The 27,455-nt window shown below is 36.6% G+C and overlaps 1 protein-coding gene across 1 annotated transcript in view; it reads right to left on the bottom strand.

Moving 5' to 3' along the window:
- SEC24B (SEC24 homolog B, COPII coat complex component) overlaps positions 1-27,455 on the bottom strand; it is a 100,169-nt gene that overhangs the window by 33,245 nt on the left and 39,469 nt on the right. The window contains 3 exon segments of the mRNA XM_030313279.1: positions 4,620-4,843; positions 8,407-8,487; positions 23,436-23,540. Coding sequence (XP_030169139.1) covers positions 4,620-4,843; positions 8,407-8,487; positions 23,436-23,540 — 410 coding nt within the window.

Below are 27,455 nucleotides of genomic sequence, written 5' to 3' on the forward strand. Positions count from 1 at the left end.
TTTCCGATTCTGTGTCTCCCTCTCTCTCTGCCCCTCCCCCGTTCATGCTCTGTCTCTCTCTGTCCCAAAAATAAATAAAAAACGTTAAAAAAAAAAAAAAAAACTTAAAAAAAAAAAAGGCACTATATAACATTACATCTGGTTTTTCATATATTCATTAAAATACTTATCTAATTCTTATTTTCATTTCAAACATCATATTTCAGGGCTGAAAAACAAATTTTAATTTTTTTTTCTTCCTCAAAGGCCAACTACTGAGGTTTCCCATTTCTTAATAAGGGTCATCTCAAATTAATAAATGCAAAAAAAAAAAAAAACCCTTAAAAATTTAGAACCCTACCACTGGCTAATACTAAGTACAACATTTAATGGCATTTCAATTTCATTATAAAGGGTTGCTTAAAGCTAAAGTAAGATATTCTTATCCTGGGGCGCCTGGGTGGCTCAGATGGTTAAGCGTCCGACTTCGGCTCAGGTCATGATCTCGCAGTCCATGGGTTCGAGCCCCGCGTCGGGCTCTGTGCTGACAGCTCGGAGCCTGGAGCCTGTTTCAGATTCTGTGTCTCCCTCTTTCTCTGACCCTCCCCTGTTCATGCTCTCTCTCTGTCTCAAAAATAAATAAATGTCAAAAAAAAAAAAAAAGATATTCTTATCCTAAGTAGGACTTTAATTTTTTTTTACCATTTATTCATCTTTTTGAAAGACAGAGAGTGAGAGGGGGAGGGGCAGAGAGAGGGAGATACAGAATCCGAAGCAAGCTCCAGGCTCTGAATTGACTGCACAGAGCCTGACGCAGGGCTTGAACTCACAAACTGTGAGATCATAACTTGAGCCAAAGTCGGACGCTTAACCGACTGAGCCACCCAGGCGCCCCCTAAGTAGGACTTTAAAAATAAATGGCTTCTTTTAAAATTAGCTTGATAATGTTAATCTTAGATTAAAATGTATAATCTTTTTTTTAGCAGATAGGTAAGAATTTAAATGTACGTCCTAACTGTGCATTTAAATCATTACTGTTCATTGGCCCAGAAACACTAGGGTCCGAAAACCTATTTTAAATTCACATTAAACAAAATTAAATTGCTGCTTTGTATTCTTCCTTAGATTCATATATCAAATCTGACTTTGGTTTTCTGCACAAGTCCCTACCAGTTAAAGAGAGAAAAAAAAATGCTTAATTCTGAACTGCAAAGACTTGTATTCTCAGGACTAAGCCTGGTCTTAGATGATTTCGCTTATCTGAGTCTCAATGTCTTCACTTAAATAATGAAAGGAAGGTAATTACTACAAAAAAGTCAAAATTCCAAGTGTTCACAAGAATGTGCAGTAACTGGAACTCTCATAAACTGCTAATGGGAGATATAAATTGGAACATCTGCTTTGGAAAACTGTTTGGCATTAACGGTTGAATGTTTGGGTACTCCATGACCCAGCAATTTCACTCCTAGATTCACACATCTGTGTAAAAGACATGAACGGAAATATTCACAACAGCACTATTCATGATAGCCCCAAACTGGAAATTTACCCTGATGCCCATCAACAATAGAACAAATACATAAACAAGTATATTCACAAAACAGAGTGCTGTACAATGAGAACAATGAGAATGAACAATGAGAACAAGCACACAGAAAGCAAAATGTTGAGCCAAAGACTCACAGCAAGAGTATACACAGTTATGATACTACTCATATTAAGAACAAAAGGAGGCAAAACTAATGTGTAGTATTAGAAGTCAAGACAGTTGCCAATTCTAGCTTGAGGGTTAGTGACTAGAAAAGGCATGACAAAGGACTCTGGCTGTTGGTTACGTGTGTTCAATTTGTTGAAATGTATCAAACTGTATGATGTTGATTTATATACCTGTACATAAATGTAATATAGATTATAGTTCAATAAAAAGTTTTAAAAGATGAAAGGTAGGAGTGAATGCTTTCTAACAGTATAAAGTCTAAAGCTTTGGCTTTGTGATGCTCATTTCCCCCAAGATTTAATAATCCAAGTTACTTTTTATTTTTTATTTAAAATGTTTATTTATTTTTGAGAGAGAGAGTGTGTGTGCATGCATGTGGAGAGGGGCAGAGACGGAGAGAGAGAGAGAGAGAGAGAGAGAATCTCAAGCAGGCTCCGTACTGTCAGTGCAGAGCCTGACGCAGAGCCCCCACAAACTGTGAGATCATGACCTGACCTGAAATCAAGTCGGATGCCCAACCTGAGCCACCCAAGTTACTTTTTAGTCTGCCTCTGCCCCCTTCATTCAAACTCCTGTGATCCTTGCACTGGAACTAGAGTATAAAAAGGACTGGGGTCACAGAATAGAATGAAGTTATTTTTAAAAATCTAGTATAATAAATATTAATTTTCACTTTTATTCCAAGGACAATCTCTTAACTTCCAAAATAACCTCCTAAATAAAATGGGAAAAGAATATTGTCCATTCTCTATGTCAAGGGTCAGCAAACTTTTTCTGTAGAGAGTCAGGTAGTAAATATTTAAAAACTTTAAGAGATGCATCTCTTTTGCAACTATTCAACTCTACCACTGTGGTGCAAAATTGTCATAGATAATACATAAAAGAATGATTGTGGCTCTATTCCAATAAAGTTTATTTGCAGAAATGGGCAGGAGGCCAGATTTGGTCAAAGAACCTTTTCCTTTGTCACTGTGGAATACCACTACAATTTTTTTTTTCTGTCCCTAAAACTTCCTCTAAGAACCAGATCCTTTCTTTGAACTTGGTTTTCGTCTCATTAAAATGTAGAAACACATTATATATTATGACCCCCAGAAGCAATCTGTCTAAAGCACAAGAGTCAGAAAATAATGATTTAAAAAGTGTTTCATATGACATTAGAGTCATAAAGAAACTCTAACAGAACAGAAGGCAGAAAAATGTGTACCAACTAACCACATTTCTTCAGTGCCTCTCCCAGTATCTTTATTCCTTTTGTGCCTTAATGCTAAGATTAAATTCCAGAAACATGATTGTCCTATTTCCTCTATTTTTTTAAATTTTGTTTTTTAACACGTTTATTTATTTTTGAGACAGAGAAAGACAGAGCATGAATGGGGGAGGGTCAGAGAGAGGGAGACACAGAATCAGAAGCAGGCTCCAGACTCTGAGCTGTCAGCACAGAGCCCGACGTGGGGCTCGAACTCACGGACCGCGAGACCATGACCTGAGCTGAAGTCGGCCGCTTAACCGACTGAGCCACCCAGGCGCCCCTAAATTTTGGTTTTTGAGAGAGAGAAAGAGAGAGAGAGAGGGAGGGAGGGAGGGGGAGGGGGAGGAGGTGGGGGGAGGAGGTGGAGGGAGGGAGGGAGGGAATCTTAAGCAGGCTCCATGCTCAGCAAGGAGCCAACACGCAGGGCTTGGTCCCGTGACGCTGGGATCATGGCCCGAGCTGAAATCAAGAGTCGGATGCTCAACCGACAGAGCCACCCAGGTGCCCCTCCCTCTAATTTTTATTCTTAGTGGACCATAAGATGAAATTTCTCTAAGATTAGTCTACTACGAGCAGTTTTTTCATTATAAGTAGAATGCTTTTGCCATTTCAGTTGTTAGCTTATATTTTACTTTCTTAATAAATATAAATGTAAGATACTTACTATTCTGTATTATTAAATTGATATGGCATTTAAGAGGTGTCTCCAAAAAAGGTCATATCAGAATGGGTCACAGCAGTACTTAATAATAAACATAACTACTGATTAGGATTTATGTATATGGAGGCTGTCACCAGTTATGTGTCATGTTATGAAGATTTTTTTTTTTTAATGTTTATTTTTGAGATAGAGAGGGAGCATGAGCAGGGGAGGGGCAGAGAGAGAGGGAGACACACAATCCAAATCCAAAGCTGGCTTCAGGCTCTGAGATATCAGCACAGAGCCCTTTGTGAGGCTCGAACCCACAAATCGCAAGATCATGACCTGAACTAAGTAGAACGCTAATCGACTGAGACACCCAGGCAGCCCAAGATTTCTTTAATCTAAGAATTGGAACCAAACTTCCAAATCACATTTATACCATGTCATTTTTTTTTTTTTTTTTTGAGGAAAAAGCCAGCTTGGTAATACAGAATTTTAAAAAACTTAACACTTACTTTCTTTATTATAAAATTACCAGCACATTGCAAGACTCTAAAAAATGGAAGTACCACGAGGGCCAGAAAAATCATAGCTAATATCCTGATCCAGATATAATCTCTTTAAGAATCTGGTATTTATATTTCCTTTTATCTCTATCTATGTACACACAAACACAAACACACCCACAAAACTAGAACCAAATTCTATGTATATTTGATCTAGGCTTATCAGTATTTGTACCTATGATCCATCTGAATCACCAGGTATTTGTTAGAATTGATAAGTTTCATGATTTTAGAAATGCAATGTCTTTTTTTAAAATGTTTGTTTATTTTGAGAGAGAGAGAGAGAGAGAGAGAGTGAGAAAGAGAATCCGAAGCAGGCTCTGAGCTGTCAGTGCAAAACCCAACGTGAAACTCGATCCCATGAACTGTGAGATCATGACCTGAGCTGAAATCAGGCCTCAGATGCTTAACTGACTCAGCCACCCACGCACACCAGAAATGCAATGTCAAGTTTATACATACTTGAGCATACTGCTGGAATCCAGAATACACTGGGCTACTGGGAGGTACTCCAGAATTAAGTGGTGCTGTAGCATTCTGATAACCAGGCTGAAGAGTTGGATAGCCATACCCAAATGGCTTAGCCATTTTTGAAGGCTGAGGAGCAGTAGGAGCTGAAGCTGGAGCAGAGTCAGGTTCAGGAGCAGGATCAGGAGCAGGACTGCTTGCTGATGAAGAAAGCATATCTAACAGAGGGAAAAACATTATGTTAGCACTGCAAATCAGGATTCTATAAAGACTTGGCTCCTGGGCAAGCTATAATCTTTGGCATTTCCCTTTTTTAAACTTAAAAAAAATTTTTTTTAATGTTTTTATTTATTTTTGAGAGAGAGAGACAGAGCGTGAGTGGGGGAGGGGCAGAGAGAGAGAGGGAGACACAGAATCTGAAGCAGGCTCCAGGCTCTGAGCTGTCAGCACAGAGCCTGATGCGGGGCTTGAACTTGTGAACTGTGAGATCATGACTGGAGCCAAAGTTGGATGCTTAACTGTATGAGCCACCCAGGAACCCACCCAACCCCTGCCTTTTTAAACTTTTTATTTTGAGAAATTGCAAATATCCACAGAAATAGAACAGAATTATGAACCTACACCTCTTCACTCAGCTTTAATAGCTGCCAGTGGTTTGCTAATCTTATTTCATGTATTCTCATCCTGTTTTTTTTTTTTTGCATTCATTAGAAAAGTGTTTTTTTTTTTTTAATTTTTTTTTTTAACGTTTATTTTGAGACAGAGAGAGACAGAGCATGAATGGGGGAGGGTCAGAGAGAGAGGGAGACACAGAATCTGAAACAGGCTCCAGGTTCTGAGCCAGACACAGGGCTTGAACTCACAGACCACGAGATCATGACCTGAGCCGAAGTCGGACGCTTAACCGACTGAGCCAACCGGGCGCCCCAGAAAAGTGTTTTTTAAATTAGTTTCAAGTATACAATATAGTGTTTACACCTTATCTTTTTTTTTTTTTTTTACAGAAGTATTCAGAAGAAAACCCCGTATTTCCTATCATTTCACTGACAAATACTTCAGTTGGTATTTCTAACAGGTATGACCTTCATATTTACACAAATATAAAATATACTATATACCATATAAAATATCTAAATGTACTATACTATAAATGAATACATTATGATATAATTATTTTTACTTTTATTCTCTCAGCAGGAATTGGGGCTAAGAAGCAGAAAAAAGAACAAAGCAATAAAAAGGGTATCAACCACTCTTTTATTTGACCCTGCCATTATTTAAAAAGTCCATGGAAAGGGTAGATATTTCCATAATCCCTTAGAAGTCTGTATTATTTGCAGAAGCAAACTATACAAGTATGAAAGACAATGTACAGAATAGTGTCCAGCTCCTAAAACAATGTTTGGTATATAATAGATGCCAAATAAAATTTAGTGAATACATGTTCTTCCTTTATTTAAATTCAAAACAAAAACTAAAATTTGAGTCACACTGAGAAAAAACTGCAGAAAATTTAATCATCAAAGACAAAAATAACAAGACACCCTAAAAATTACTCTACTACACATGCCATTATTAACATGCTGCTATACGGTTAGTCTTATTTTAAAGTAAAATCTATATAGTATACATGAATTTTACTCTATTTTTTCCTATAAAAATTACATTCTTCACCAGCAACCAGACTCTGCAAAAAATATGCTCTTAAAAGCATGTGATTTAATAATATTTTTTCTTTGAAGATTCTTGAAGACTCTTATCTTTCTACTGACAATATCTCTTGGCTCGCATTTTGAAGATATGTTCCTAGATATTCTTCTATCGTCTTGTGCTAATGAGGCAAGGGCTGGCTTACTGGCTTTCTGGTAACCTCCCAGATTTCTTAATAGAACAAGAGCATTTATGTAGTGTCATGTCCTGCTTATCCTTCCTCACAGGGAATATAAGTAGAACGGTCTCTTAACATTGTAACAGTCATCAGCCTAAGAAATAAAAAACTGGATTCCTAAACATGGAGGTCTAAGACTTCTCCTCTTCTTTAGGAAAGGGAGGAGGTAAAACTATATATTTCTATAGTACTAAGATCTATCCTAGTATCTGACATACAGCATTTTCAATACATTTTCTTACAAATGTTCACATCTTTAATTTTGGTGCAGTATAAACAGCTAGAAAACTTGCCCAAGTTCACCCACTTATGTCAAAGCACAGTTCATAATAAGATTAAGACTGGTTAATAAAAGGGGTGCCTGGGTGGCTCAGCCAGTGGCTCAGCCAGTGGCTCAGTCAGCCCTGGTGGCTCAGAGATCAGGTCATGATCTCATGGTTTGTAGGATCAAGCCGTGAGCCAGGCTCTGTGCTGACAGTACGGAGCCTGCTTGGGATTCTGTCTCATCTTTCTCTCTGCCTCTCCCCGCATTTGCACGTGCTCTCTCTCGCTCTCTCTCTCTCAAAATAAACATTAAAATTAAAAATAAAAAAAAATTGTTGAGGAAATGAATATAGACAGACAAAGCAAAGTCAAACTCCAAGGCCACGACCTTTTATTAAACCACATTTGACATTTCATAATCAGGTTAGTTTTTTTAGGTTAATTTGAAGCTTATGAAATATATAGTTACTCATCTTAAAATTTTTTTTAAATAGAAAGTTAAAAAAAATTCCAGTATAGTTAATATACAGTGTTATATTAGTTTCAAGTATACAATATAGTGATCCTACATATAGTATTCGCCTTATAGTGAGCAAATTTACTCTTTTAAAATATTTTGATAATGGTGAATGTTTTTGGAATGGTCCATAATTTCTTAGACATGTGCATGCCTAGGGAAAAAAAAAAATCCCTACTCACAAAAGACCGAGTAGCTTACTGGAGTATTCTTGAAATACTAAAAAGGAACTCTATATTAAGCTGAGAAGATGAAAGTTTTCTACCAATCTGTAGGATAGTGATAGCAAGATAGTATGTTAAGTCCAGCGTGCTCCAACTTAAATTAAGCTCCATCTTGGATTATTACCAAAGTGGTAAGAAGTAAAGAAAAGAGGAAAATTACTTGTCCTGTTAGTCCTAATGTTTCAAATCATTAGAAAAAGTGAGAAAGAGAGAAGTCAGATGTGATGTAAGAGACAGACAGAAAAGGAATTTCACAATACAAGACATTATAATGAAATGACTAATAATTATAAAACCTAAGCTTGCATTTTTTTAAAAACCATCCACCACTCCTATTCCTTTGTAATGACCAAAGTTATTTCTAGATACGGTTAAAAGTAATGCCTCCAAAATCTAGCCCCAAGTGGTTAATCTATTTACCTGGTGGAGGCAGCCAGGAGCCATAGGGGGAGTAAAGAGTCAAAGACTATTTATATTCAGAGGCTAGTTGGAAGGAATTCAAGGACCTAAGCATGAGAACAGAAATATAAAATTTACTTAAGAAGTTATTAGCATAAAAAAGGGAAGAGGAAAATTACTTAGTATTAAAAGTTACTTAGCATTTAATACTTTAATACTTAAAGTATTAAAAGTCTTTTAGAAAGAGGAAAAAGATAAAGAGCATAACAAAAATAAAATAATAAATTTTCTTAGGCCTCCCAGAAACAACACTTGTAGTTGTTATAGGACCATTAAAACTACTAAATTAGGGCTGAGAGTATGAGAAAATGTCTCTTTGTTCTGTTAAAAACATAGCCCGCTAATTATGTATAATATATGTGATGTCTGGAAACAACTGATGGTCAGTAATGTTTCCAGTAAGCATCAAATAAGCACAAAATAAACTACCTGGGTAGCTGCCTCCTTCCAGGGCGTCGTAACTGTTGGGCACTGGAGAAGCACTGCTTGTGGTAGAAGAGCTGTCAACACCTGAAAGGAAACCAAAACATCTACTAAGTTTAACGGGACAATGTATCTTAGAGCAAGCAGCCTTTGGCAATGTTGAAAAGGATGTTTTGCCGAACTAGGAAAATTCCTGAGTCTAGTAAACACTAAAAATGACTGATGTTTCATGACATTTAAAAATCATATATAAACTTATGTTAATAAGAGTGGGGAGAATATGGAGCTGACAAGTGGAACAAAATAATTTAATCAATTTTAATGACTTTTATAAGGCAGCACAGCTGTATGGAACCTCTTAGAAGAGGAGTCTATGGCTTGGTTGTTACCTCACATGTTACCAAGCATTTCTATGCCTTAGTTTATATATCTCCAGATTGGAGAATAAAAATCTGTGAGATTAACAGGAACCATCAGTGGCAATTTATGAGACTTAGTGATAGGTCACATGGATAAAATAAACAATATATTTATTTCATTCATCCACTCAATAAATATTCTGAGCCTACAGTTATCGTAGGGCGATATGCAAGAGTATATACTGATGAATAAAACTGAAAATTCACATGGTCCCTCTCTTGCATTAGAGATCTTGGGCTCTTTCACTCTAAGACAAATATCTGGTAGAGAGGTGATCCCTAGTTCTTACCACCAATATTATAACGGGGGTTTAAACTGCATTTTAGGTTAATTTTCAACTGCGATATAAAAAGAACAGGTATGCATAATTATCTTTCATTGAATAATTTTAGGTGCCATGAGAATTAGGTATACTGACTCAGGGCATAATGGCTAAAGCTTTTTGCAAAGGAACATTTTATTATCAGCAAAAAACATGATTTAGAGGCAAATGACTGAAGTTACTTAGACTCTGTTCTTTACTTGCTATATAACTTAGGGTAAGTGACAATCGTCAGTACTAATACTCTCTTCTGCAAAATGGGAACAATTTTAAAAATGCCCTACATGTGTGCTTCTTAATGTTCCTGTGAGGCTTAAATGAGATGGTGAATATGAACTGAGAAAATATAAGGGCTATAAAAAATAAGTAATAGGTAGAAGATACTAATGTTAACTAAATGCTTTGTGATAAATAGAAAATGGATGCATATATATGTCATTCTTAATTAAGAATGGGAAATGATGGCTCTTCCTTTTGTTCTTTGTGTTTGTGAATATACAACTAAAAAAGAATGCTGATATATAAGGTCGTTTTGAAAAGTTTGAAAGTAAAACATTAAAAAACAATACACCAGTACCCAAAGCAATATTCAGTGCAATCCCTTTCAAAATACCAATGGCATTTTTCACAGAACTAGAACAAACAATCTGAAAATATCTATGGAACCACAGAAGACATCAAATAGCCAAAACAATCTTAAGAAAGAAGAACAGGCCTGGAGGTATCACAATCCCAGGTTTCAAGATATATTACAAAGCTACACTGATAAAAATAGTATGGTATTGGCACAAAAACAGACACACGGATGTATGCAACTGGGTAGAGAGCTCAGAAATAAACCCACGCTTATAGGACCCATGAATCTATGACCAAAAAAACAAAGAATATACATCTTAATAAATGGTGCTGGGAAAAGTGGACAGCTACATGCAAAAGAATGAAACCGGACCACTTTCTTACACCATAGACAAAAATAAACTTAAAATGGATTAAAGATCTAAATGTGAGACCCAAAATCATCAAACTCCTAAATTAAAAATGCAGGCAGTAATCTCTTAGACAGTGGCCTTAGCAATTTATTTATGGATATGTTTCCTCAGGCAAGGGAAACAAAGGAAAAATAAACTACCGGGACTACATCAAAATAAAAAGCTTTCACATAGCAAAGGAAACCATTAACAAAACAAAAAGGCAAACTATTGAATGGAAAAGATATTTGTATATCCTATATCTGGTAAAGGGCTAATATTATATAAAGGATTCATAAAAACTCAACATCAAAAAACAGTCTGATTAAAAAATGGGCAGAGGTCTGGAATAGGCATTTTTTTCCAGAGAAGACATACCGATGGCTAACAGACACATGAAAAGACGCTCAACATCACTAATCAGCTGGGAAATGCATATCAAAACCACAATGAGATATCACCTCATACTAGTCAGAATGACTAGCTAGTATCAAAAACACAAGAAACAAAAAGTGTTGGTCAGGGGCACTTTGGTGGCTCAGTCGGTTGGGCCTCTGACTTCGGCTCAGGACATGATCTCGCGGTTCTTGAGTTCAAGCCTATGTGGGGCTCTGTTCTGACAGCTCAGAGCCTGGAGTCCGCTTCGGATTCTGTGTCTCCCTCTCTCTCTACCCCTTCCCTGCTCATGCTCTTTGTTTCTCTCTCAAAAATAAACATTAAAAAAAAAAAAAAAAGGTGTTGGTCAGGATGTGAAGGAGACATAACCCTCACGCACTGTTGGTGGGAATGTAAATTGGTACAGCCACTATGGAAAACAGTATGGAGGTTCCTCAAAAAAACCCCAAAATACCATACAATCCAAAAATTCCACTACTGGGTATTTACCCCCCAAAACCAAAAAGCTAATTTGAAAAGATATATGCACGCCTATGTTCACTGCAGCATTATTTATAATAGCCAAGATACAGAAGCAACCCAAATGTCCACTGATAGATGAATGGGTAAAGAAGATGTCACCACACACACACACACACACACACACACACGAATATTAGTCAGTCATAAAAAAGAATGACATCTTGCCAAGTGCTATAACATGGATGGATCTAGAGGGTATTATGCTAAGTAAAATAAATCAGAGAATAAATGGCATATGATTCTACTTAGATGTAGAATCTAGAAAACAAGTGAACAAATAAACAAGAAAACACTTAAAAAAATTTTTTTAATGTTTATTTTTGAGAGAAAGAGCGAGAGTGCATGAGCAGGGGAGGGACAGAGAGAGAGGGAGACACAGAATCTGAAGCAGGCTCCAGGCTCTGAGCTGTCAGCACAGAGCCCGATGTGGGGCTCGAACTCACAAACCGTGAGATCGTGACCTGGGCCGAAGTCAGACGCTTAACCGACTGAGCCACCCAGGCGCCCCAAGAAAACAGACTCTTAACTACAAAGAACAAACTGGTGGTTGCCAGAGGGGAGGCAGGTAGGCGTATGGGTAAAATAGGTGAAAGTGATTAAGAGGTACAAACTTCCAGTTATAAAATAAAATCAGTCATGGCGATGAAAATACAACATAGGGAATATAATCGATAATACTGTAATAACACTGTATGGTGACACACAGTGACTACATTTATTGCAATGAGCACTGAGTAATGTACAGAATTGTCAAATCACTATGCTGCACATCTAAAACGAATATAACATTGTATGTTAACTATTCTTCAATAATAAAATAAAATCTTTGTTTAGTAAATCCACCCCTCCCCTCCGCAATACACCAAAACTTAAATATTCATCAACAGATGAATGGATAAACAAAATGGCTGGGATATTTTTCAGCTATACAAAGGAATAAAGTACTGATACATGCTACAGTGTGAATGATCCTTGAAAACATGCTACATGAAAGAAGTGAGACACAAAAGGTCACAATTATATGATTCTATTTATAAAAAATATCCAGAATGGGTTAAGTCTCCAGAGATACAAAGTAGACCAGCTGCCAGGGGCTGAGAGAAGTGAAAATTGGGAAGTTACTACTTGATGAAAAGAGTTTCCTTTTGGTAGGATGAAAGTTTAGTTCTATCCATTCAATACCTTCACAAAGTTAGAACTAGATAGAAGTGGTGACTGCACAGCAACCAAAACGCTAGAATCAGATAGAGGCGGTTATACTACTGACACTGAATGATACACTTTAAAATGGTTAATTTCATGTTACACGACTTTCATCCCATCCTTACACCTTACACTAAAATTAACTCCAAATGGATCACAGACCTAAATGTAAGCACTACAACTCTTAGAGTACAGGAGTAAATCTTCATGACCTTGGATTGGCAAAGGATTCTTAAATATGACATTAAAGCCACAAGCAACATTGTTTATATACACAATGGAATACTACGTGGCAATGAGAAAAAATGAAATATGGCCTTTTGTAGCAACGTGGATGGAACTGGAGAGTGTGATGCTAAGTGAAATAAGCCATACAGAGAAAGACAGATACCATATGGTTTCACTCTTATGTGGATCCTGAGAAACTTAACAGGAACCCATGGGGGAGGGGAAGGAACAAAAAAAAAAGAGGTTAGAGTGGGAGAGAGCCAAAGCATAAGAGACTGTTAAAAACTGAGAACAAACTGAGGGTTGATGGGGGGTGGGAGGGAGGGGAGGGTGGGTGATGGGTATTGAGGAGGGCACCTTTTGGGATGAGCACTGGGTGTTGTGAGGAAACCAATTTGACAATAAATTTCATATATTAAATATATAAAATAAAATAAAATAAAATAAAATAAAATAAAATAAAATAAAATAAAATAAAAAAATAAAATAAAATAAAATTTCTTAGAAAAAAAAATAAAGCCACAAGCAACAAAAAGAAAAAGATAAATTGGATTTTATCAAATTAAAAACTTTTGGGCTCCAAACAATATCATGGGAAAAAAAAAAAAAAGAGAGAGACAACCCCCAGAATGGGAGAATATATTTGCAAATCATACATCTGATGAGGGTCTAGTATCCAGAATATAAAAAGAATTCTTGTAACTCAACAATAAAAAGACAACCAAATTAAAAATGGGTAAAGGGCTTAAAAAAGAGATTTCTCCAAAGAAGATAAAGAGCCAATAAATACATGAAATGATGCTCAACATCATCAGCCACTAAGGAAATGACAATCAGAGTAACAATGAGATGCCACTTCATATCCACCAGGATGGCTATAATTGAAAAGACAGATAATCCCAAGTTTTGGCAAGAATGTGCAGACACTGAAAACTTCATGAGACTGGAAAACGGCACGGTCATGTTGGAAAACACCTTGACAGTTTCTAGAAGGTTAAACAGAGCTACCTTATGACTTGGCAATTCCACTTATGAGAAATGAGAATACACACCTCCACAAAAAGCTGCACATGAATGTTAACAGCAGCATTATTCATATGGCTAAAAAGTGGAAATCCAAAAGTCCATCAGCTTGTGAATGGATAAACAAAATGGGATGTATCTACACAATTAAATATTATTCAGCAATAAAAAGGAAGGAAGTATTGATACATGCAACAACATGGATGAACCCCGAAAACATCATGCCTTAAAGAGAAAGAAGCCAGTCACAAAAATCCAGATATTAAATAATCTATTTATATGAAATATTAGAATAGAAAAATCTAGACACAAAAAGTAGATTAGTGGTTGCCCAGAGCTGTAAGCGTGTGTGTGTGTGTGTGTGTGTGTGTGTGTGTGTGTGTACGTACAAGAATTAAGAACAGGAAGTGACTGCTAAAAGGCAGAAAGTTTCTACTTGGGGGTGATAAAAATGTTTTGGTATTACATAGCAATGGTTGCAGAACTTTGTTAATATAAAACTGCCAAATAGTACAATTTAAATGAGTGAATTTTATGGTATTTCAATAAAGCTATTGTTAAAAAAAATACCATAGCATTCTCTCTGATCAAGAAAAACTTTTATAAATATCAAGAAATAATTATTCTTGAAAAAAAATTAAGTTGAAAGGTAAGATTGCTTACACGTATCAAATTACTTTAAGGAACATACTACTTATGCTGCTTATCTTCCTTCATGCCAAATCAAATATTAATGCTTAAAAATTTGGCCAATTTTAATAATAATGCTATATCTACAAACTTTAAAGTATTAATTTTGTACAAATACTGTTTTATTTATTGAAAAATTTGAAACCTGCTAGTTTACTTTAAAATTCACTTTCAGGGGTGTCTGGGTGGCTCAGTCAGTTAAGCATCTGACTCTTGATTTCAGCTCAGATCATGGCCTCACCATTTTAAGATCAAGCCCTACGTCAGGCTCAGCGTGTAACGCAGAGCCTGCTTGGGATTCTTTCTTTCTCTGCCTCTCCTTTGCTCACTCTCTCTCAAAACAAATAAATAAACTTTAAAATTCACTTTCAGAAGAAAAGAACCAATGCAAATCTCTATTTTGAACTTGTTGAAATAGCAAAGCAATGATAAAAGTTTATCATTGATAAAAAAGTTTATCAATGATAAAAGTTTATCTGGATAAATCCAGATGAACTACAGACTCAAACTTTTCTAAAATTTAATGTTTAGATTAATTCTACTTAGGTCATGCCATCACTGCCAGAACAAGTCAAAGCGGCGTTTTGTTTTTTTTTAAAGAGGTACATTATGTAACTTACAAGTTGACATTCTGAACATGCTTAAAAGCACCTTCACAATTCTCCTACCATCTTACAGAATAAAGTCTAAGTACCTTTTATCAAAATAGGAACTACAAAATGTGGCTCCCACCTGCTCTCTTCACCTCTATTTCTCTCCTATTCCTATACCATTTTCTCTTTTACCTTATGATGCAATCACACTGATCTCATTCTGCACCCAACACACCATCTTTCCTGGCATTTATACACCGTATATATTGGTTCACTAGCCTAGATTCTGTTGTTCCACATGGCAAATTCCTACTCATCCTTCAAATTTCAAATCCTCCATAAAACCTTTCTGATACGTGCATGGAAAATCATTTCTACTCCCATGCTGGGACATTTTTTCAACTCCTAATTAATGTACTTTTCAAGATATATTGTAATCATATATGCTTTCCTATCACATTTGAGGAGGAGGCTATGCTGCTGTCTTAATCTCTGGAACCATAATACCAAGCAAAATACTGCTTTCTGGGTACAAGCTGGCTTTAGTTAAACGAATAGCTTTGGGACTTGTCCATATTCTTAAACATTACATAGGTCCAGTTTGCAGACACTTATATACCACATAATCTATATTATTGACTAAATACTATACATTTGCTGGCTGGGGAAAAAAATAAAGCATTTTCAAATGTTTAGTATTGCACTTAATCATATTTGGGGCTAGCCTAGACATCTAATTACTACTTGAATACTATTTCTATTTGAAAGTACCTTTAAAATTTTAACTCTAGATGCTGGTACCAAATTTCCTCCCACTGAACCCCTAATATTCTGCTTCTCATCTTACAGAAAGTTGGGAGTTTACAGCTATAGCAATCATATATCTATGTACAGGATGTTTACAAGCTAATTATTCAGGTAACAGGTACCACATTAAAAAAAATGTATATGAATACTGAAAACCCTCAAATACTTTTCTTGTAGCATGAATATCCTTTTATATCCTTCAGAGACCCAGGACATGTGTTCAATTTATAAAATTTAAAAAATCCGTTCCATATGTATTGAATTCAGCTAAAAGATATTTACTTGTTAAAATAATAAAACAGTACATCAAATAAAGGGAAAGACAGATTTGAACCTTTTAAGGATTCTCTTCAGGGGTGGGAAAAGGGGGGAGATATTGGTCAAAGAGTACATACTTCTAGTTATAAGATGAATACGGTTAGAAATCTAATGTACAGCTATAGTACTATAGTTAATAATACTGTATTACATATTTGAATAAACAAAAAGAAAAATTCTCTTTGGAAGTGAGACCTAAGTAGGCCAATAAGGTCTTGTTATCTACAGGCGTCGACTTTAACTCATTCTGTGTCAAAATACGACATTATCTTTTAAAATTCCCAAGGCAAACCATAAACATATCATTAACTCTGATGCAGCACCTAGCACTGAATAATTACTATTAGCTTGTGTGAAAGTCAAACAAGAACTATGACCTTAAAACTCATTATGAAAAATCAAAAGTTTTATTCCAATAGCACTTACAAAATGTAGCACCAAGCTGTCACATTCCCAGAGCCATGTAAGAAAGCTTCCTGTTGTTCTCTGGCCATTTCCTAACCTGAAAATTCCCTAGAGGAAAGGTGACTGAGAGTTTGTATAGCAGGTAACAGAAGATTAACTGACAGTGCTTTTCAGGGAACAGGGCTGAGCACAGCCTAAAGTCTGAATTAGTCTTTGCGTTACTTCCCTCTTTGACATTATTTCACTTCTCCATTTTTATTCCATTGCTATTCCCTTTCACTCCCACTTTCAAGTTGTTATCCCTTACTATTAGAAGTCTGACAGTATCTGTCTGCAGTACAGTACCTAAAACTAACAGAAGGTCCACTCTAGCACTAACAACTAAAGGAGTCAATACCTGAGACCAAATAAACTAAAGAGAAGAATTTAAGATAAAACCATATGGGAACCTGACAGCTTGCTAGTTGCTCAAGCTTCCTTTAAAGTTTATTCTCCAACAATTCTGAACTTTTAGGAGCTTCTAACAAAATATGACTGCCCCTAGTAAAAATCCTATTGTAGTTTTCTAGTGTGTATTTCGTGAGAAAATTTTTATGAGAAAGTCTACCTATAGCATGTCATTTAGAAAATATAATTAGATTGTAAATGTAAGATTGAAACTGAAATAAAAGTTTTCCTTTAAAATCGAAAGTTAAAAAAAAATATTCCTGTACTGGACTGTTGCATAACCTTGTTGTCAAGAAAACCGTAAGCTTTAATAAGTGAAAAGCTAAACAAGTAGTTTCTTTTACCATAAAGAGGAATTTTACTGATTTCCAAACCTGCCCATTAATATTTTGTTGTTGTTTGATAAATTTTTTCAAAATTGGAGAACAATTCCATGTGAACAAAACACACAAAAATCTTATGAATATAAGGAAATGCTTAAAAAGTAGAGCACTCCAAATGTCTTTATTATAGATACTTATATGTAATCCCCACAACAACTTGAACCACTGTCTTTTACCTCTTTACATAGGAAAAAATTATTGCAACTGAGCAGGTTTAAAAAAATAAAACTAAAATTCATTCATTCATTCATTTAAATTTTATCAAGAAAGAAAATCTTAAGCAGGCTCCATTCTTAGCACGGACCCCAACGTGGGGGCTTGATCCCAAGACCCTAAAATATGGCCTGAGCAGAAATCAAGAGTCAGATGCTCAACTGACTGAGTGCCCCTGTCCCCAGGTGCCCCTAAAATTCATTTAAAAGCTAAGATCTCTGGGGTGCCCGGCTGGCTCAGTTGGCAGAACATGTGACTCTTGACCTCAGGGTTCTAAGTTCCAGCCCCATGTTGGGTGTCAGAGACTACTTAAAAATAAAATCTTTAAGAAAAAAAAGCAAATTTTTCCTTGACTGCTTTCTTTCCTACTCAAAACATGTCTTTAATTTGCAATCAACAAACATATGACTTTTTTAACAAACCATGGATTGAGAACACCAGGATTCTAGTAAAACTGTCCATGGTATAGTCTTATTATTTTGTTCCATAATAAAAAAAAAGGCACAGGAGGAAGATAACATGTAAGTAATAGAGTAGTGACTACTGCCACGTGCCCTTTAGTTCCTTCCTACTCCAGTGCTTTGTGTTCTCACTAGGAGATAGAGACTCTTTTCCTTTTCTTTTTCACACCTTCGTGCAAAGAGGCCTTGGTTTGACTCCCCACTCTGCTGCTTAGTAGTTGTTGGACCAGAGACAAATGTTACTTAGCTTGTTCAGATCATAGTCAACTCATTTGTAAAATGAAGCCAATTATCTCTGCCTTATAGGATTGTGGAGAAGAATAAACTGAAATAAAAAATATAATCTCAGGGCGCCTGGGTGGCTCCGTTGGTCAAACATCCAACTCCTGATCTTGGCTCAGGTCATGATCTCGCAGTTTGTGAGTTGGAGCCCCATGTTGGGCTCTGTGCTGACAGAATGGGGACTGCTTGGGATTCTCTCCCTCTCTCTGCCCCTCCCCCACTCACTATCTAAAAACAAACAAACAAACATCATCTCAATGTTAGCAATGACAATTAATCTTTTTGAGTCCTTACCATTTGCCAGATAGTGTTCTAGGCTCTTTACAAAGAAAACCTTCAACCCTTAAAATAACCATTTGTAATCTCATTAGTATTGTTATTCCCATTTTACAGATGAACGAACTGAGACTCAATGAGTTTAAGAAACTTGTCACAAATCTAGGAAGGGTCAAAGTCAGGATTTGAATCTAGAAAAACTGACACAAAACCCCAGGGAGACGTATTAGCTCTTCAGTGCTGGCACTGGCATACAGTAAGTGCTCCATAATGTTAGGTATTATTATAGTTTAAATTCCATGAGTTAAGAACTCAGAAATTTTTCTGGTGCGGCCACTCTGGAAAACAGTATGGAGGTTCCTCAAAAAGTTAGAACCAGAACGACCCTAAGATCCAGCAATTACACTACTAGGTATTTACCCAAAGAATACAAAAATACTAATTCAAAAGGATACATGCACCCCGATATTTATAGCAGCATCATCTACAATAGCCGAACTATGGAAATAGCCCCAACTATCAATTGATGAATGGATAAAGATGTGGTATATGAATATCTACAATGGAATATTCCTCAGCCATACAAAAGAGTGAAATGTTGCCATTTGCAAGGCTGTGGATGGAGCTGGAATATTACGTTAAGTGAAGTAAGTCAACCAGAGAAAGAAGACAAATACCGTATGATTTCACTCATATGTGGAATTTAAGAAACAAAACAAATGAGCAAAGAGAAAGAAAAGGGGGAAAGGGGCAAACACCAAGAAACAGACTCAACTATAGAGAACAAACTGACAGTTACCAGAAGGGAGGTGGGTGAGAAGATGGGTGAAGTAAGTGATGGGGATTAAAAAGTGCATTTGCTGTGATGAGCACAGGGTGATGTACAGACGTGCTGAATCACTATTGTACACCTGAAACTAATATTATGCTGTATGTTAACTGACTGGAATTTATATAAAACCTTTAAAAAAAAAAGAACTCAGAATTTTAAATCTGTAATATATTCAAGAAAAAAAATAGTTAAACAAGATAAGGTAATTGGAGAAAAACCATAAATGCTTAATCTTTTTGATTTCCCAATTTTTTTCAGTCTAAGAAAACAGAAGTTTCAACAACTGCACTTAATTGCAAGCGGAATAAAAATGAGAGTAATTTAGTTAACTATACTGGAATTAAAAAGATTTTTTTAAAATGAGAGTAATTTAGGCTGTCAACATTATACAAAATAACACATTTTTGAAATGTGCAAAATAAGGATGAGAGGATCTGAATAATATATACATTAAATAGTAATAATTCAGGGCCTGGGAACAATAATCCATTTAGTAGCAATATCCACACACTACAATCAGATCTTGGTTTCATTAAAATACCCTTTTCCACTAAACAAAATAGAACTATTTGGAGAAAAAGCTCAGTCCATGGTTGAAGCAATGTAAGATGAGCTAGGAACATCTTACTGAGACCTCAATGTGCTTAAAATATATGCTTAAAGACTCATGGAAACATTAAAAAAAATTTTTTTTTTAATATTTATTTTTGAGAGAGAGATAGAGCACAAGTGTGGGAGGGGCAGAGAGAAAGAGAAGGAGACACAGAATCTGAAGCAGGCTCTACACTCTGAATTGTTCCCACAGAGCCCAATTCGGGGCTGGAACCCACAGGCTGTCAGTTCATGACCTGAGTCAAAGTCAGATGCTTAATCGACTGAGACACCCAGGTGGCCTTCATGGGAATATTTTTATTTATTTATTTGTTTGTTTGTTTGTTTAATGTTTATTTCTGAGACAGAGTGAGGGGGAGAAACACAGAGAGAGCGAGCGAGTGAGCGAGAGAGAGCGCGCACATGAGCAGGGGAGAGGCAGAGAGAAGGGGGACAGAATCCGAAGCAGACTCCAGGCTCCGAGGTGTCAGCAGAGCTCAATGTGGGGCTTGAACTCACGAACTGTGAGATCATGACCTGAGCCAAAGACAGATGCTTAACTGAATGAGCCACCCAGGTGACCCCATGGGAACATTTTTAAAAAACAGTTTGAAGGAACTGTCACTGGGCCAAAACTAGGATAAGTTGCTATCAAAATAACCAATGTTTGTAATAGATTATTACCTAGTGAATAAAGTAAGAATCCATGAATCAATATGAACCCAAAGAAGTCAACAAGGGAGAAGAAAACGTTCTCCTTTACAGTGAAACCTTGGCTCATAAATATTGAAGGAATGTTGGAATTAGAAAATCAGCAATGAATACCTAAACTGAGTGAAAGTTTATAGTAAAGAACAGGGCATTACATGCTATCAAAAAATCTCCCCAGAAATTATTAAAAAAAATTTTTTTTAATGTTTATTTATTTTTGAGACAGAGACAGATAGAGCATGAATGGGGGGAGGGGCAGAGAGAGGAGTCACAGAATCTGAAGCAGGCCCCAGGCTCTGAGCTGTCGGCACAGAGCCCGACACAGGGCTTGAACTCATAGACCAGAAGATCATGACCCGAGCCGAAGTCGGAGACTCAACCGACTGAGCCACCCAGGTGCCCCTGCCAAAAAAAATTTTTTTAAGTTTACTTATTTTGAGAGAGACCAAGATAGTGCAAGTGGGGAGGGGTAGAAAGAGAGAGGGAGAGAGATAATCTCAGGCAGGCTTCCGGCTGCCAGCACAGAGCTTGATGTGGGGCTTGAACTCACGAAACCCTGAGATCGTGACCTGAGCTGAAACCAAGAGTCAGATGCTTCACTGACTGAGCCACTCCAGCACCTCTCCCCACAAATTATTTATTAACTCCAAGAGGAAAAAGAAGTAACTTTACTGTGGAAAAACCTGGAAGACACCATTTTAATCAAGTGATCAAAGTTAACACCATCAATATGGAAACAAATCAACATCATGTGCCTTGGAGAGAATGCACTAAGAACACATTACTTTAGTGGTAATCCTGCCTAAATACATGATTTGAATCTAATCACAAGGATACATCAGATAAACCCAAAGTGAGGTACATTCTACAAAACAACTAGCCTATATTCTTCAAAATTGTCATAGTCAAGAAAAAGAAAGGTTAACGGACTATCTCAGATGGTAAGAGTCTAAATAGAAATGGCAACAAAACTCGATGGATGACCCTGAATTGGATCCTGGACCATGAAAATAGCTATAAACGATCTTACTGAGACAACTGTTGAGATGTGACTATGGGCTGTGTAGCCGATATTGCACCAGTGTTTAATATCCTGATAACTGCACTGTGTTATGTAAGACACTGTTCCTATAATAAGGAACTATATGATATCTCCAACTTACTTTCAAACGATGCAGGAAAAAATGTGGAATTATGAAGTAAGTGGGGCAAAAATGGTTTATCTAAGTGTATATGGGAATTTCTTTTCCTCTTCTTACCAATGTTTCTATAAGGCTGAAATTTAAAAAAAATTATTTAAAAATTAAACATTACTAAAAATCCAAAAAGATAGATGGGTATTTTATATATTTAAGGTAAAAAAAAAATTACTCCCCACTGTAACCCTCTATTTTTTACCCTTCCTCGAATTGTGCATAATGATCTGAATATTTTTTTAACCAGTATTTGAATATAGTCAATCCTCTTTTTTTTAAAAAAAAAAATTTTTTTTAAACACTTATTTTTGAGAGACAGAGACAGACCACAGGCCGGGGATGGACAGAGAGAGGGAAACACAGAATCTGAAGCAGGCTCCAGGCTCCGAGCTGTCAGCACAAACTGTGAGATCATGACCTGAGCCAAAGTCGGATGCTTAACCAGCTGAGCCACTCAGGTGCCCCAGGATCTGAATATTTTAAAAATGCACAGGAAATAAACTTTTGTTTATTTTTATTTTTTTAATTTTTTTTTTTAACGTTTATTCATTTTTTTTGTAAATTTTTTTTTTTTCAACGTTTATTTATTTTTGGGACAGAGAGAGGCAGAGCATGAACGGGGGAGGGGCAGAGAGAGAGGGAGACACAGAATCGGAAACAGGCTCCAGGCTCTGAGCCATCAGCCCAGAGCCCGACGCGGGGCTCGAACTCACGGACCGCGAGATCGCGACCTGGCTGAAGTCGGACGCTTAACCGACTGCGCCACCCAGGCGCCCCACGTTTATTCATTTTTGAGACAGAGAGAGAACAGAGCGTGAATAGGGGAAGGTCAGAGAGAGAAGGAGACACAGAATCTGAAACAGGCTCCAGGCTCTGAGCTGTCAGCACAGAGCCCGACGTGGGGCTTGAACTCATGGACCGTGAGATCATGATCTGACCCAAAGTCAGACACCCAACTGACTGAGCCACCCAGGCGCCCCAATAAACTTTTGTTTAAACATACTGTTTATAGAGCAAATCCTTCCATTCAATAATAAAAATAACAGGAGAATCATGGCTATATATAATTTGAAATATCTGCCTTAATGGTTGTCTTAAACTGTTAGAGTAATGGAGGAACTGAACTGGTTAATGTTTAGTAGTGCTCTACCCAACAAAGCCAGAAAAAGATATTCAACAGGCTGCAACACATAATCATATGTACAACTTCTTCCCCTACCAAGATCTGAACTACTACTTCATGAAGCAAGATCATAACTACAAATTTTGGGCCTCCTAAATATATAACAAGAAGGACCAAAAAGGACCTCAAAGAAACACTGTTAATTTCTCTATCAGTATTATAAAATCCATGTGGTTCATTTTGATTAGTTTAGGTAGCATGCAGAGCAGAAAACAAAACATTATTCCTCAAAGGGTGCTAAAGCAATCCATAAGCCAAAAGCTTCAGTTAGGACTCATTCTTTGGCATGTGACATGAGAGGAAATGCATTTCTGAAAGAAGAAAGCACTCTATCATCATGAAAGATGTGTCGTTACTTACAAAATGGTAGAGATGTCCAAAGGAGGAAAAATAAAACAAGCAAAAACACCTCATTTCAAGTGAACCAACCTTCTATAACCCAAACCAAGCAAGTTCATTGAGCTAAATCTGCAGACACTCTTGTTTTAAAGGCTAACAGACTATGGACATAAAAAGAAAGCTTGAGTAGGAAAAGATCAAGAACTGGTGTAAAGCTAAAGCAGACCTGCTTCCTCATCCTCCTCCTCCTCTTCCTCATCATCGGAAGTTGATGACAAGGGAGTTGGTGCGGAGCTAGCTTGATTATTAACATAGTCACCATACTGCATGCCTGTAAAGTGGAAAGCACAAACACAAGAGTCAAACCAACAGGAAAGATGAGAAATAAAATTTTGACATTGCATCAAAAGTGAGAAAGAACTCTGACATTCTAAAGAACATCCCAGCATGCATTTTAATGTTAGCAAACTTATTATCAAAACTGGAACCATTAGAAAATCTCTGCAAAGCAGTTTAGTAAAAGCAGCTTTTATAATAACTGGTTTAAGTGTGAAAAACGTACCACGTATTACGCTGATAATATTTAGGAAACTGCAGTGATACTCTGAAAATTTAACTGAGCTCCATACATGTTTACCTTCATTGACCTTGGGGCCCTTGTGGCATACATCCTTTGGGACTGCGCATTCTTGGTGAGCAGTGATCATTTCTACTCAAATGAATTTATACAGCATTCAACACACATACAAATACTTGATACCTTCCTTCTGTTAATGCCACCTTGATGGTAACTCAGTTCTCGTAACGGAAAAAGAATGACAGTTAAAGAACTGTATTCAGAATAGTTCTCTGCTCACAGATGCAAAAAAAAAAAAAAAAAAAGCTAATTACCTGTGGTCCTACAAGTGTGACAATTACAAAACAGTGAATTTTCTGAGATGGCCAATCATTTCAGCTTCAGCCTATTGCCTACATGTAAGTCTGAGGTAGGTGGATAAGACTGGTCTTGTAAGACACACCAAGAAGAAAGATTCTGTGGAAAAGGCACAGCAGGTTTAACTATATAACTCTTCTCCCCCACCTCCCCAAAACAGTGACTGGGTGTTTTTATAATTTAATTAATGTGGTAAAATTAGACTAAATCCACAAAATTTTAAGAGGGAAAATAAAATAATCCCAATTAAAAATACAAAAATAAAAAATAATATCCTTGTAAAGAAAATCTTATAGCTCAACTTGAAAAAAAGATTAAAAAAAAATGACACTGAAACACAGTGTGGATATTTAAGAACACTTCACAATATTGGAAGCACAATGAAGCGATGCCTCATCAAACTCACATGGTAGTCCCCTGATGCTTGCTGTCTTTTTTCTTTCAGGTGACCTTTTAAATTAGCACGTTATGAAATATGGCCCTTTGTAGCAACGTGGATGGAACTGGAGAGTGTGATGCTAAGTGAAATAAGCCATACAGAGAAAGACAGATACCAGTGGATCCTGAGAAACTTAACAGAAACCCATGGGGGAGGGGAAGGAAAAAAAAAAAGAGGTTAGAGTGGGAGAGAGCCAAAGCATAAGAGACTCTTAAAAACTGAGAACAAATTGAGGGTTGATGGGGGGTGGGAGGGAGGGGAAGGTGGGCGATGGGTATTGAGGAGGGCACCTTTTGGGATGAGCACTGGGTGTTGTATGGAAACCAATTTGACAATAAATTTCATATATTGAAAAAAATAAATAAATAAACAAATTAGCACATTATGTTAATAAACATAACTCATGGCTATCATAGGAAAAATGCTATTAAAGAGAAAAATCTGAGTTCAGAAGAGAGCAAAGGTTAAACTGCAGATGAGTGAAGCTCTGATCTTCTGACCAAAGAAGTCAGAAAAATCTGCTGGCTTTGCTGAAACATCTTTTTAATATAGATAAACAGTAGTTATTACAAACTTATCTGAGAAATCAACTTGACACCCTGAAAGACCAAATTCAGAGTGGCCTGTTCCTCTAACAAAACCTATTTAAAATGAAAATTTGACTAATATTAGACCTTAGGTTAAATATACTAAGAAGTCTGCAATAAAACACAAGTTAACAGTAAAAAGATAGTACAGAAAATAAATACTTCAATTTAATAAGAACTTCTTTAAAAATGAAGTACTTTCTCAAAATGCAATTAGCATTGCACTTTAAAAAGTATATATGTGTGTATACAATAAGAAGAAACAAGAGAAAAAAGAAAATCCGTTTACTGCGCTAAGACAGGCCACTAAGCAGGAAAAAATCAGAAGAGAATCCATTCTTTTCATCACTGAATCAATACGCAGGATGTTGACTCTGTAACTAATCAAAAAAGCCAAAATAAAGCACAAACCTATATGCATGATAAAACATTTTCCTCTCTTTGTCTAGATTTACTGAATTAACAGATTCACTTATTACTGGAAAAATATGCAGTGCTTAATTGGAAACAAATGAGAAGACTATACGATTAAAAAAAAATCTAAAGAACTACTTAATGAACTGGAACAAACCTATGAATAAGACAAAATAGAGTAATGTATCATTTTAGGTTATACTATGGCTGTCAATGTACCGTATTAACAGAATGTCACACAAAATACTCAAATTTTTACTTTCTCAAAAAAGGATGCAGTCCTTTTTGAGAAATTCTAGAGATGACAGTGTCAAGATTTGAGTCCTTCCCCAACTATGACTCTTACTATGCTCAGAATTTAGCATTCCTTTGCTTGTCCAAGTAAACTTTGTTTAAAGCTTGAGAATATTAATGGCACAAGAATATGATATTTTTGTGACTCCACAGAGAAATGATAAGAGCTCTGGAATAACAATCAACCCTTATTTAAAGCCCTGCTCTAGGCTGGGTACAGTTCATACAAACTGCAACAAATGGGGAGTTACAGCCAAAAGGGGGTTGACAGCCAAGTCATCTACTCTACGATATGTGCGAACTTCCTGAGTGCCTTTATTCAGACCTCCTTTAAGAGCCAGAACCTATGCATGAGATACTCAGGTTGCATATATGAGGTGGTAGAACGTAAGGTCTTCTAGAGCTCAGCCTGAAAGCCACTGTAGAGATGTACATGGAGTACCTTCCACTCCAACCACCGCAACCTCCATCTCCACCTGCGCCAAATGGGGCAGGAATGCTACATCCTAACTTACTGTTTTACTTAGAACTTTGAAGGTATGAATCTTAGTAAACCAAGAGGCAAGACACACTTCATAGATAGAATCTGACACGATGAAGAGCTTTGTTACCAACAGGGCCCCAATATCTTAAAAAGGACATTCAGTTTAAACTACCTATCACATTAAAGTACCTTCAGGCAAACTCTCCAAGAGACTGTATCCTTGGAGCTGCTTAATAAAGGGCATCTTCACTGTTCCCTGGATACAGCTACACTGGGAATAAATAAAATTAGTCTGAAGAGAACAAATCCCTTGTGGAAGCTAGCTTTTTCAAATTCAAGAGTTCAGACTTTTGAGCGACTGTTACCTTTCTTTAAGCTGGTCTTCAAACTACATATGCATACTCTAAAACTTTCCAAGAGTTCCTGCAAAATAATGGCTTTAAGAGAATCAGTTCCCATGGTAGTCTTTCTAAAACTTACCCACCTTAGAAAGTGCCTGTGTTAACAGCCATTCTCTCACTTTACAAACGAAACACATACCCTTAACTTCTCCTAAATCTTACACTGCCCTGAGATATAAAAATGTCTCTGGGACTAACGGGAAAGCTTCTTCCTTCTTTAAATGATTAATCAAGGCACCTTCAATCTACAGACTTTCTTTTATCTTGCCATACATGTTTCGGTTAAAGATGAAAGGTGTTAGAAATAGGGTTGGGGCTCAATGGAATATTCTTAACTCAAAAATAGTGAAAAGTAAATTGGTGGGAGTAATGATGAATTCATTTAATAATTCTGCACGTATGCAGCTCACAGGCACTACTGCCAAAGAACCCACTGCTTTTGAAAGAGTACCATGAGGACAAAGCAAAACCAGTAAGAAATACTGAAGAGACAAGCAGCAGAACACTGAATAAAGATGGGGGCTCTGGGTTCAATTCTATGCTCTATCAATTACCAGCTGTGTTTCCCTGGGCAAATTACTAACCTCTCTGGTTTTCATTTACATCATCTGTAAAGGGGGTAAGAACTACCTCAGATAGTGGTTGTTGTGAGGATTAAGTGAATTAATATATTTCAAAGCTTAAAATGATGCC

The sequence above is a fragment of the Lynx canadensis genome, chromosome B1 (genome assembly GCF_007474595.2).
Source record: "Lynx canadensis isolate LIC74 chromosome B1, mLynCan4.pri.v2, whole genome shotgun sequence".
Lineage (NCBI taxonomy): Eukaryota > Metazoa > Chordata > Mammalia > Carnivora > Felidae > Lynx > Lynx canadensis.